Source organism: Hyla sarda, chromosome 5 (assembly GCF_029499605.1).
Source record: "Hyla sarda isolate aHylSar1 chromosome 5, aHylSar1.hap1, whole genome shotgun sequence".
Taxonomy (NCBI): Eukaryota; Metazoa; Chordata; class Amphibia; order Anura; family Hylidae; genus Hyla; species Hyla sarda.
The window spans coordinates 29,205,292-29,218,391 of record NC_079193.1 but is presented as its reverse complement, the minus strand read 5'-3'; the positions used below and the strand labels follow the sequence as shown (position 1 = coordinate 29,218,391).

The following is a 13,100-nucleotide window of genomic DNA, read 5'->3' as shown; positions in this document are numbered from 1 at the left end:
GCACTACTGGAAAAAATCATAACTACATGCAGGAAAATGTATACGTTTAAAAATGTCATCTTCTGACCCCTATAACTTTTTTATTTTTCCACGTACAGGGCGGTATGAGGACACATTTTTTGTGCCGTGATCTGAAGTTTTTATCGGTATGATTTTTGTTTTGATCGGACTTTTTGATCACTTTTTATTCATTTTTTAATGGTATAAAAAGTGACCAAAATACACTTTTTTGGACTTTGGAATTTTTTTGCGCGTACGCCATTGACCGTGCGGTTTAATTAATGATATATTTTTATAGTTCGGACATTTACGCACACGGCGATACCATATATGTTTATTTTATTTATTTTTTTAAATGACCTTTATTAACACTTTTTTTTTGCAGTGTTATAGGTCCCATAGGGACCTATAACACTGCACACACTGATCTTTCCCATAGGGACCTATAACACTGCACACACTGATCTCCTATGCTGATCACTGGCGTGTATTAACACGCCTGTGATCAGTGTTATCGGCACTTGACTGCTCCTGCCTGGATCTCAGGCACGGAGCAGTCATTCGTCGATCGGACACCGAGGAGGCAGGTAAGGGCCCTCCCCGTGTCCTGCAAGCTGTTCGGGATGCCGCGATTTCACCGCGGCGGTCCCGAACAGCCCGACTGAGCAGCCGGGTCACTTTCACTTTAGAAGCGGCGGTCAGCTTTGACCGCCGCTTCTAAAGGGTTAATACCGCACATTGCCGCGATCGGCGATATGTGGTATTAGCCGCGGGTCCCGGCCGTTGATGAGCGCCGGGACCGACGCGATATGATGCGGGATCGCGGCGCGATCCCGCTTCATATCGCGGGAGCTGGCGCAGAACGTAAATATACGTCCTGCGTCGTTAAGGGGTTAAAGATAAGGCTCCTCCATATATCAAATATGAAGAGAATCCCTTTAACTGGTAAAATGATCTACGAACATTCAAGGAGTACTAAACAATTTATCCCCTATCCACAGGATAGGGGATAAGTGTCTGACCACAGGGGCTCTGACCACTTGGCCCCCCGCTCTTCTTGAGTATGGAGTGATGTCCGCTCCCTGCAAGAAGACTGTTCAGCCCTACACGAAGTGGGGCGGTCAACACACCCCCTCCATGTATCTCTATGGGAGAGCCGGATATACAAGAATGCTATATCTCCAGCTCTCCCATAGAGATACATGGAGGGGGTGTATTAGCCACATCTTCGTGCGGGGGTAGACACCACTGCGTTCATGGGGAGAGCGGGTCGCCAGACAGGAGACCGTGGGGGGGAATCCCTGCGGTCAGACCACACGTGATCAGACAATAAACCCTATCCATTGGATAGAGCAATGATCCCCAAACTGCGGCCCTCCAGATGTTGCAAAACTACAATTCCCAGCATGCCTGGACAGCCAACAGCTGTCCAGGCATGCTGGGAGTTGTAGTTTTCCAACATCTGGAGGGCCACAGTTTGAGGACCACTGGGATAGAGGATACATTGTTGAGCACCACAGTACTTATTATACTCTTTACTTCCCCCCCCATTCGTACATTCTGCTTGTCACTTCCAGCTCATAATAAACATCAATCTTTGCAATTATATGAACCGAGCTCAAATTTCTTTTTGGATTAAGACAAATCTACATAGATGTAATTGCTCACAAGAGCGCAGCCTACAGGGATGTCTCATCAGGGGGGAGAATCGTCAATTGTTTTATGCTTTGAGTCACCTTTTGTCAATACTTATAGGCTGTCAAGCAGCACAAGCGATTATCCTGATGTGAAAATTGTAATTACGTAAGAAATCTGAATGTCATTACTTCAGAACAAAGACAAAAAAAAATAACTATATCTGTTTATTCTGAATGTTTAATCAGCTAGAGAATCTATAAAGATTTTTAGAAAACGTAAAGAAAAAGTGCTCAAAAAATTAAAAGTCAAAAAGGGACAAGTCAGGCAAAAAGGTTCTTTGTAGTTAGGGATGGGTCCCCCGCGCTGCTGCTATAACGGATCTTCACTGCCTGCTGTCCGGGGTTTCCAGGTTCGGGGACGTGATGTCACAAATCCACTCAACGGCGGAGGAGGGACATCGCTGTGTGACGTCAGAAACTCAGAAATGAGGGACAACGGGGAGCAGAGTTCTATTAGAGCGGTGGTGCGGAAAGGAGGAAGGTGAGGGTGAGTTTTATGTTTTTACTTAACCCCCTAGTTAACCCCTAGTTTTCAAAAAGAGGGGTACTCCAGTGGAAATTTTTTTTTTTTTAAATCTACAGGTGCCAGAAAGTTAAACAGATTTGTAAATGACTTCTATTTAAAAATCTTAATCCTTCCGGTACTTATCAGCTTCTGTATTCTCCAGAGGAAGTTCTTTCCTTTTTTAATTTCCTTTCTGTCTGACCACAGTGCTCTCTGCTGACACTTCTGCTCTGGACAGTTCCTGAAACGGACAGGAAAGGTTTGCTATGGGGATTTTCTACTGCTCTGGACAGTTCCTGACATGGACAGAGGTGGCAGCAGAGAGCACTGTGGTCAGACTGGAAAGAACTACACAACTTAATCTGAAGGATTACGATTTTTTAAATAGAAGTAATTTACAAATCTGTATAGCTTTCTGGCAACAGTTGATTTGAAAACATTTGTTTTCCACCAAAATACCCCTTTAACTTCAATACCATGCAATCAGAATGTCGAATAAATATGCATTTGGTTTGCAATAAAACAATGCTGCTTTACTACCCTGTAGAAGAATGTGCAAAGATGTGATCTGTATGATATCTGTAATGAATGAATGAATGAGAAGAAGTAGAAGTCAGAACAGCTTTCACAGCTGAAACCTTACAGGGCTGTTCTCCATGCTGACTGCTCTCTGCCGAAACTTCCCTTTCTGGTTGTGGAGTAGTTTTCCCTTTTTGCCAGGTTGCCAGGCAGTACGAGCTGGCATGGTTCATGCCGGCCATTTCTAGAATGTTGCACAGAGTTTGACACAAGACGTCCTTCTGCTCATCTTCTACAAGGAAAAACAGCAGAGGAGAGCGAAGAAGAGAAATGGTTATAAAGAGGTGAGCGCAAGGTTGTCATAATAAAAAAAAAACGTCATCAACGTACCGGGGTTGTCCATAAATTATCACTTCTCTCCCTATTCAAAGATAGACCTGTTTGATGATGAAAAGGGGGTCCCAAGTCTGTCAGAATGAAGTGGTGGTCACTTTATTCAATGTCTATGGGGCTCAGCGCTGTACTCTGCTATCCAGTGGTCCCCACAGACTATGAATGGAGTGGTACTGTGCATGTGTGACCACCACTCCAGTCAGTCAGGGAATTAGGAACCCAATTATGAAGATTGCAGGGGGTTCAAGCAGTCAGACCTTCCCCCACAATAATACATTAAATTGCCTAGGGGAGTGTTTTCCAAAAAGTGTGTCTCCAGCTGTTGCAAAATTACAACTGTCAGCATGCCCGGACAGCCAAAGGCTGTCCGGGCATGATGGGAGTTGTAGTTTTGCAACAGCTGAAGACACACTATTTAGAAAACACTGCAATGATCGGCGGCAGCAGCAGCAGCGTTCAGTCTGGGGACAAATTTGTTCAACTTTTCGAGTTTTTGCAAATGACTGAGCAACATGTCTAAGGCCGGGTTCACACCACATTTTTGCAATACAGTTCCCTTATACTTTTTCAATTTGAAAACCGTACGGAACCGTATTGAAATCCGTATGCATTGACTCTCCATTGAAAACCGTAAGCCAAACGATGCATCCGGTTGTGTCCGTTTTGCATCTTGTACGGTTTTGTCAGTTTTTTTCCCATACCCAAAAATGTAGCCTACCACGGTTTTTGGTCCAGGTGAAAAACCGTATACGTTTTTTTGTTTTTTTCTAACATGGGAGTCAATGTGAACCGTAGAGAACCGTATGTGCGTACGGTTCCATCCGGTTTTCATCATACAGTTTTTGACTTTGCACATTTTTTTCATTGGAATCTCAATCAAACAAGTGAAACTTTATTCATAATGGAGTGAAAAGTTAAAAACATATACTTTTTTTTCTTATAAACGGCTGCAACTGGACATGATTTTTCAAACCGTATACGGATTAAAAATTCTACACACGTTTTGATACAGTTTAGTCCGATTTTGAGGAATCCCCAACCTCCCCCATCCTCCCCCGTTTTCCTCATTAAAGGGGTACTCCGCCAGAAAATATCTGATCTGCTATCCAAAGAATAGGGGATAAGGCACCCCAGTCATCCAGTCCAGAGAGCAATATCCACTCAGTGTCGGATGACTGGCGACTACAGCCGCCCCATAGACATTAATGTAGGAGGCATGGTGTGACATCACGAACACGGAACTCCAACGCCCCCCTCTATTCATGTCTATGGGGCGGCTGTAGTCACCAGTTATCCGACACAGAGTGGATATGGCTCCCTGGACCGGATGACTGGGGTGCCGGCCCAGAGATCACCAGCGGCAGGACCCCCCCCATGATCGGACATCTTATCTCCTATCCTTTGGAAAGGGGATAGGATGTTTTCTGGCAGAGTACTCCTTTAACTCTGAATGGAAATGAGTTTTCTATACTGGACAGCTACTCGGAGAAAAATAAATAAATAAAAAAGAAAACGACTTCAGAAATCCATGAACTGGTTTACCTTGACAACTTCTCCAGTTGGACTTCTCAGAAGTAAAAAGCAGATTCTTTAGCAGAAAGGCCTGCGATGAGAAAGAAAGAATGGGTGACAATAATCAATAAATAAACTCACAATAATCTAAATACTGTGATAAGACACCATAGACCTATAGAGGATTACGATGATAAATGGCGATGCTCTGGGGCTTTCACAAAAACATTTGTGTGTCGATATTATGACTTTTTTATGGTCGCTTGGCTGCAAGTTATGTAAAGAAAAAAAGAAATTTGCAGAGTATAACATTCAGCCCAGTCTTACTACAATTAAAATAAATAAATAATAATAATTTATTATAACAATAATATATCATAATAATGATAACATATAATAATAAAAAATAAAAATCGGTAGAGATCCCCTGTATTTACTTCACCTATCAAAAGGATAGATAGTAAATTTTAGACCCCTGGTCTTCTATTAGGTTCCAGGCACAGTGACAGGGCCCAGTGTAACCTACATAGTGCTGCCACCCCACTGTGCTCAATATCACAAGGCCAAACTGCACCCTAAAATAGTGATAAACATGAGGTATGAGCTGCTATTTTGGCTAAAATATTTAAGCTCCCACCCGCATTGAAATTGCTTATCGTCTTGTGAGCCCCTATACCAGTGTTTTTCAAACAGTGTACCGCCAACTGTTGCAGAACTACAACTCCCAGAATGCCCGGACAGCCAAAGGCTGGGATTTGTAACTCTGCAACAGCTGGAGGCACTCTGGTCTGGAAGCACTGCCATATACTATTAAATCACTAAATGATCACATTTACCAAAATCACAGAAAAAAAAGGTCAGACATAGTAATACAAGGGCAGGTTCAGACGCTAGCGGCATGGAAGCCAAAGATGCTTAACTTAAGGACGGGAGCATTTTTTGCACATCTGACCACTGTCACTTTAAGCATTAATAACTCTGGGATGCTTTTAGTTATGAATTTGATTCCAAGAACGTTTTTCGTGACATATTCTACTTTAACATAGTAGAAAATTTCCGTCGATTCTTGCATCATTTCTTGGTGAAAAATGCCAAAATGTCATGAAAAATTTGAAAATTTAGCATTTTTCTAACTTTGAAGCTCTCTGCTTGTAAGGAAAATAGACATTACAAATAAATTATATATTATGGATTCACATATACAATATGTCTACTTTATGTTTGCATTGTAAAGTTGACATGTTTTTACTTTTGGAAGACATCAGAGGGCTTCACAGTTCAGCAGCAATTTTCACAAAAATTCTAAATCAGAATTTTTCAGGGACCAGTTCAGGTTTGAAGTGGATTTGAAGGGTCTTCATATTAGAAATACCCCATAAATGACCCCATTATAAAAACTGCACCCCTCAAAGTATTCAAAATGACATTCAGTAAGTGTGTTAACCCTTTAGGTGTTTCACAGGAATAGCAGCAAAGTGAAGGAGAAAATTCAAAATCTTTTACACTCGCATGTTCTTGTAGACCCAGTTTTTAAATTTTTACAAGGTGTAAAAGGATGTATAACCCAATTTCTCTCGAGTAAGGAAATACCTCATATGTGGATGTAAAGTGTTCGGCGGGCGCAGTAGAGGGCTCAGAAGGGAAGGAGCGATAATGGGATTTTGGAGAGTGAGATTTTCTGAAATGATTTTTGGGGGATTTGTCCCCTCAAGAAACATAACAAGGAGTACAGTGAGCCTTTAACACCCCACAGGTGTTTGATGACTTTTCGTTAAAGTTGGATGTGTAAATTATTATTATTTTTTCACTAAAATGTTGTTATTTCCCTAAATTTTACAAGAGGTAATAGGAGAAAATGTCCCCCAAAATTTGTAACCCCATCTCTTCTGAGTATGGAAATACCCCATGTGTGGACGTCAAGTGCACTGCTGGCGCACTACAATGCTCAGAAAAGGAGGAGCACCATTGAGCTTTTGGGGAGAGAATTTGGTTGGAATAGAAGTTGGGGGTCATGTGCATTTAAAAAGCCCCCCCGTGGTGCCAGAACAGTGGACCTCCCCACATGTGACCCCATTTTGGAAACTACACCCCTCACAGAATTTAATAAGGGGTGCAGTGAGTATTTACACCCCATTGGCATTTGACAGACTCTTTGGACAGTGGGCTGTGCAAATGAAAAATGTAATTTTTCATTTGCACAGCTCATTGTTCCACAGATCTTGCAAATGCCAATGGGGTGTAAATGCTCACTGCACCCCTTATTAAATTCTGTGAGGGGTGTAGTTTCCAAAATGGGGTCGCATGTGGGAGGGTCCACTGTTCTGGCACCATGGGGGCTTTGTAAACACACATGGCCTTCAATTTCGGATACCTTCTCTCTCCAAAAGCCCAATGGTGCGCCTTCTCTTCTGAGCATTGTAGTGCGCACGCAGAGCACTTAACATCCACATATGGGGTATGTTCTTACTCAGAAGAAATGGGGTTACAAATCTTGGGGGGCTTTTTTCCCTATTTTTCCTTGTGAAAATGAAAAATTTAGGGTAACACCAGCATTACAGTGAAAATTTTTTTCTTCATTTTCAATCCAACTTTAACAAACATCTGTCAAACACCTGTGGGGTGTTAAGGCTCACTATACCACTTGTTACATTCCGTGAGGGGTGTAGTTTCCAAAATGTCACATGTGGGTATTTATTGTTTTGCGTTTATGTCAGAACCGCTGTAAAATCAGCCACCCCTGTGCAAATCACCAATTTAGACCTCAAATGTACATAGTGCGCTCTCACTCCTGAGCCTTGTTGTGCACCCGCAGAACACTTTGCGTCCACATATGGGGTATTTCCGTACTCAGGAGAAATTGGGTTACAAATTTTGGGGGTCTTTTTTCCTTTTACCGCTTGTGAAAATTAAAAGTATGGGGCAACACCAGCATGTTAGTGTAAAACGCAATTTCTCCCAAGTACGGAAATACCCCATAGGTGGCACTAAACTGTTGCCTTGAAATACGACAGGGCTCCAAAGCGAGAGAGCACCATGTGTATTTAAAGAAGATATCCCATGCAGCAAAGAAAAAAAAATACCTAGCCATTCCATAGTATATTCACCTACCACCTCTCTGACATGTTTGTGATTTTTTTTCCGGCCCCCATTCACTGGCTATTCAGCTCATAAATTGCAGTTACTTCCTGGTTATGGTGGCTATGCCTGTGATCTCAAAGACTACATTTCCCTGCATGCACTGCTCACATTTCCTGCTCTCAGCTGCCTGAGCAGAGAACTTGTTACCTCCCCTAACTTATGTTAGTCACTCCCACATAACACTGAGCTCCAATCATAGCCCTATACAGCAGGGTGGTCACGAGGAAACAAAATGTAATCTCAGTGCTCAGAGAGAGGGACCCTGGAGTTGAAGCTGCAGTTTTACACTGTAAAATCACTCCCTCCCCCTCCTCCTCTCAATGAAACAGCTTTACAGTGGCACAATCAACTCCCCCCTCCTCTGCCCTGCACTCCTCTCTCCCCAGTGCTCAGTGTGACAATTCTACTCTCCCTCCCCTCCATTCTCAGTGTGACAGGTCTACGCTGGCAGCTCCCTCCCCTCCCCCCTCTCCTCCGTTATCAGTGTAAAAACATTAGCAAGGAGAGGGGAGAGAACTATGATCTGAATCAGGCGGCATATAGGCAGTGCTGCCCAGCCAATCACTGCAGAACAGAGGGAGGACAGTGTGAATATTCATCAGATGGGAGGGGCTAAGGCCGAGCTCAGGCAGCTCTCTGCAGCACAGGGGTTTTCTGGGTAATTGTCACGTCACGGCCCCTGGATGCTGCTGATAACAGCCTGAATAGGGGGTCGAAAGTCATGAAAACCTGGAACAGCTGAATTTCCTGTCAGACAGAAGAATGCAGAAAAAGCTTGTTTCTAAGCAGCATTGGTAATGGAAGTGATTTACAAACCTGTATAACTTTACCTTCTGCACTAAAAGCTGAACAATTGTTTACTGTGAGACTTGTCCTTTAAGGCCTAAAGTGGGGATTTGCATCCGCCACCAAAATACCCTATGGCAGTGTTTCCCAAACAGGGTGTCTCTATCTGTTGAAAAACTCCAAGCATGCCTTGACAGTCAGTGGCTGTCAGGCAATACTGGGAGTTGTTGTTTTTCAACAGCTGGAGGCTCAGTTTTGTTTTGGAAACAGTGCCATACAAAGACATTTATTTTTATTGGGAGGAGTGGGGGGCTGTGTAAAGGTGTGTGTATATGTAGTGTTTTACTTTTTCTTTTGTGTAGTGTAGTGTAGTGTTTTTAGGGTACAGTCACACGGGCGGGTTTACAGTGAGTTTCTTACTGGAAGTTTGAGCTGCGGCGGAAAATTTGCCGCATCTCAAACTTGCAGCAGAAAACTCACTGTAAACCGCCGCCTGTGTGAATGTACCCTGTAACCTCCAGCTGTTGCAAAACTACAACTCCCAGTATGCCCTTTGGCTGTGCATGCTGAAAGTTGTTGCTAAGTAACAGTAGGAGGTACATTGGTTGTAAAAACAGAGTTTGTTACTTAACTCAGGGTGTCGCAACCAGTGTGCCTTCAGCTGTTGCAGAACTGCAACTCTCAGCATGCACTGACATCCGAAGAGCATGCTGAGAGTTGTAGTTTTGCAACAGGTGGGGGCACACTGCTACAACTCCCACCATGTTTTGGACTACATCTCCCATGATGCTTTGGCAGCATTTTGACTGTTTGAGCATCATGGGCGATATAATCCCAAAAAATTTGCAGTGCCAAAAGGGTTGCCTATGCCTGCCAGGACATGTAAAAAGATTTTGTAATGTGAGGCAACTATTTGACACCCAACAGGTATTACGCACAGATCCTATTTAAACAATTGAACCTGTGTATGATACTCACTCGCCTTGGCAATGGAAGAATTCAGCGTGCGGATGCGTCTCCCTGCACCTAATGTTAGACAGGCCGAGAGAGTATGCCTAAAAGATAGCAGTTGCACGTACCTGTACTGGTGCTATAACCGCACACGGGCCGCCTTCAAATTGCTCCAACGCTGTCGGTTCTGAGTCACTAAAGACAAATCCTAAGCAAATAAAGACAAATCAGCTTGTAAGTGATAAGAAGCTAGAGGCGGTAGTATTTTATTACAAGAGAAGTATTAGTCGATAGCCGTAAGCAGCAAACCAGGCAATACTCAATGCCAAACAGCAGCTGCAAAAGCGTATTATATGTTAGTAGAGCTCAAAGCTGTATAAAGACATAGGAAATCTGGAGTGGGATAGAAGGAGAGCCCCTAGATCAGTGGTCTCAAGATTGTGGACCTTCAGCTGTTACAAAACTACAACTCCCACTATGCCCGGACAGCCGTTGGCTGGGAGATGTAGTTTTGCAACAGCTGGAGACACACTGATTGGGAAACACTCATCTATGTGTACAATGACCTCTCGATTCTCTGTTGACTCTGGGTGTCAGAGGAGAGAGGGGTCGGGCAAGTGCACCCATGCAAAAATACAAGTTCTAGTGTATGCAGGCATGGGGAGTGCATGCTGGGATTTGTAGTTTTGCAACTGCTGGAGGCATCCTGGTTGGGAAACACTGATCTATGTGTTCAATGACCTCTCGATTCTCTGTTGACTCTGGATGTCAGCAAAGAGAAGGGTCAGGCAAGTGTTCCCCTGCAGAATACATGTGCTAGTGTATGCGGGGATGGGGAGTGCATGCTGGGAGTTGTAGTTTTGCAATCTCTGGAGGCCTACAGTTTAGAAACCACTGTCCTAGATTTATAATTTGGATGGGTGGATACACTGGACTTACTTAATAAAGAACACTGGTTACTTTATCTCTCACCACCTTATACTTTTTTCCCATTCACCTTGCGTCCACCGGCTAAAGATGGAGTCCACCAGGCCTTTGCCATTCTTCTCTCCCCATACCAGGTTAACCAGCTCTTTATTAGACTCCGACATCATCGACCTTTGAACTTCTCTTCCCTCTCACAATAAAGATGCTGCAAACGTTCCTCCTCAACATGAAATCCCTGGACGCTGCCCTGAGAGCAGAAATTCACCATCAGATCCTGAGGAAGATACAAAAAGTGCAGATTTAGCATTATTACAATAGTCAAGACCAATGAGTTGCATAGTCAGAGCAGGGACAGGTGGGTTAAATGGTCACAGTAAAAATTTTTAAAATTGTGTTCGGTCAGAGTCTAACACCAACCAGTCACTAAGACGAGCCGGGAGAAGAGTGCGCTTAGTGCATTCAACCAAGACAAACTTACATTGTAAGTCTATGGGAATGTCTCAGTCTCAAACACAAAGAGCGGGGAGAGAAGCGTTCAGCTGTGCACTTCACTCCCTGCCTGTTTTAGCGATCTGTCGGGGTCTGATCAAACAGACCACGACCGATCATAACTTTAAAAAAAAGTCAGAAGGCAGAATGCCACATGTCACAAAACTAAACACCATATGATCAGTTCTAAGTGTCCCCTCACCTCCCCGTGTCACAGTCATTCGTGTCCCCTCACCTCCCCGTGTCACAGTCATTCGTGTCCCCTCACCTCCCCGTGTCACAGTCATTCGTGTCCCCTCACCTCCCCGTGTCACAGTCATTCGTGTCCCCTCACCTCCCCGTGTCACAGTCATTCGTGTCCCCTCACCTCCCCGTGTCACAGTCATTAGTGTCCCCTCACCTCCCCGTGTCACAGTCATTAGTGTCCCCTCACCTCCCCGTGTCACAGTCATTAGTGTCCCCTCACCTCCCCGTGTCACAGTCATTGGTGTCCCCTCACCTCCCCGTGTCACAGTCATTGGTGTCCCCTCACCTCCCCGTGTCACAGTCATTCGTGTCCCCTCACCTCCCCGTGTCACAGTCATTCGTGTCCCCTCACCTCCCCGTGTCACAGTCATTCGTGTCCCCTCATCTCCCCGTGTCACAGTCATTCGTGTCCCCTCATCTCCCCGTGTCACAGTCATTCGTGTCCCCTCATCTCCCCGTGTCACAGCCATTCGTGTCCCCTCATCTCCCCGTGTCACAGCCATTCGTGTCCCCTCATCTCCCCGTGTCACAGTCATTCGTGTCCCCTCATCTCCCCGTGTCACAGTCATTCGTGTCCCCTCATCTCCCCGTGTCACAGTCATTCGTGTCCCCTCATCTCCCCGTGTCACAGTCATTCGTGCCCCCTCATCTCCCCGTGTCACAGTCATTCGTGCCCCCTCATCTCCCCGTGTCACAGTCATTCGTGCCCCCTCATCTCCCCGTGTCACAGTCATTCGTGCCCCCTCATCTCCCCGTGTCACAGTCATTAGTGTCCCCTCACCTCCCCGTGTCACAGTCATTAGTGTCCCCTCACCTCCCCGTGTCACAGTCATTAGTGTCCCCTCACCTCCCCGTGTCACAGTCATTAGTGTCCCCTCACCTCCCCGTGTCACAGTCATTAGTGTCCCCTCACCTCCCCGTGTCACAGTCATTAGTGTCCCCTCACCTCCCCGTGTCACAGTCATTGGTGTCCCCTCACCTCCCCGTGTCACAGTCATTGGTGTCCCCTCACCTCCCCGTGTCACAGTCATTGGTGTCCCCTCACCTCCCCGTGTCACAGTCATTCGTGTCCCCTCACCTCCCCGTGTCACAGTCATTCGTGTCCCCTCACCTCCCCGTGTCACAGTCATTCGTGTCCCCTCACCTCCCCGTGTCACAGCCATTCGTGTCCCCTCATCTCCCCGTGTCACAGCCATTCGTGTCCCCTCATCTCCCCGTGTCACAGCCATTCGTGTCCCCTCATCTCCCCGTGTCACAGCCATTCGTGTCCCCTCATCTCCCCGTGTCACAGCCATTCGTGTCCCCTCATCTCCCCGTGTCACAGTCATTCGTGTCCCCTCATCTCCCCGTGTCACAGTCATTCGTGTCCCCTCATCTCCCCGTGTCACAGTCATTCGTGCCCCCTCATCTCCCCGTGTCACAGTCATTCGTGCCCCCTCATCTCCCCGTGTCACAGTCATTCGTGCCCCCTCATCTCCCCGTGTCACAGTCATTCGTGCCCCCTCATCTCCCCGTGTCACAGTCATTAGTGTCCCCTCACCTCCCCGTGTCACAGTCATTAGTGTCCCCTCACCTCCCCGTGTCACAGTCATTAGTGTCCCCTCACCTCCCCGTGTCACAGTCATTAGTGTCCCCTCACCTCCCCGTGTCACAGTCATTAGTGTCCCCTCACCTCCCCGTGTCACAGTCATTAGTGTCCCCTCACCTCCCCGTGTCACAGTCATTAGTGTCCCCTCACCTCCCCGTGTCACAGTCATTAGTGTCCCCTCACCTCCCCGTGTCACAGTCATTAGTGTCCCCTCACCTCCCCGTGTCACAGTCATTAGTGTCCCCTCACCTCCCCGTGTCACAGTCATTAGTGTCCCCTCACCTCCCCGTGTCACAGTCATTAGTGTCCCCTCACCTCCCCGTGTCACAGTCATTAGTGTCCCCTCACC

General features: G+C 45.9%; 1 protein-coding gene across 2 annotated transcripts in view; it reads right to left on the bottom strand.

The window, feature by feature from the left end:
• Positions 1-13,100, bottom strand: part of MINDY3 (MINDY lysine 48 deubiquitinase 3) — a 201,816-nt gene that overhangs the window by 112,613 nt on the left and 76,103 nt on the right. For both annotated transcript variants that reach the window (XM_056519090.1, XM_056519089.1), the window contains exons 2-5: positions 10,499-10,702; positions 9,630-9,709; positions 4,657-4,717; positions 2,846-3,013 (exon numbers count right to left, since the gene is read on the bottom strand). In XM_056519090.1, coding sequence (XP_056375065.1) covers positions 2,846-3,013; positions 4,657-4,717; positions 9,630-9,709; positions 10,499-10,595 — 406 coding nt within the window. In that variant the 5' untranslated portion in view covers positions 10,596-10,702. The remainder of the gene's footprint in view (positions 1-2,845; positions 3,014-4,656; positions 4,718-9,629; positions 9,710-10,498; positions 10,703-13,100) is intronic.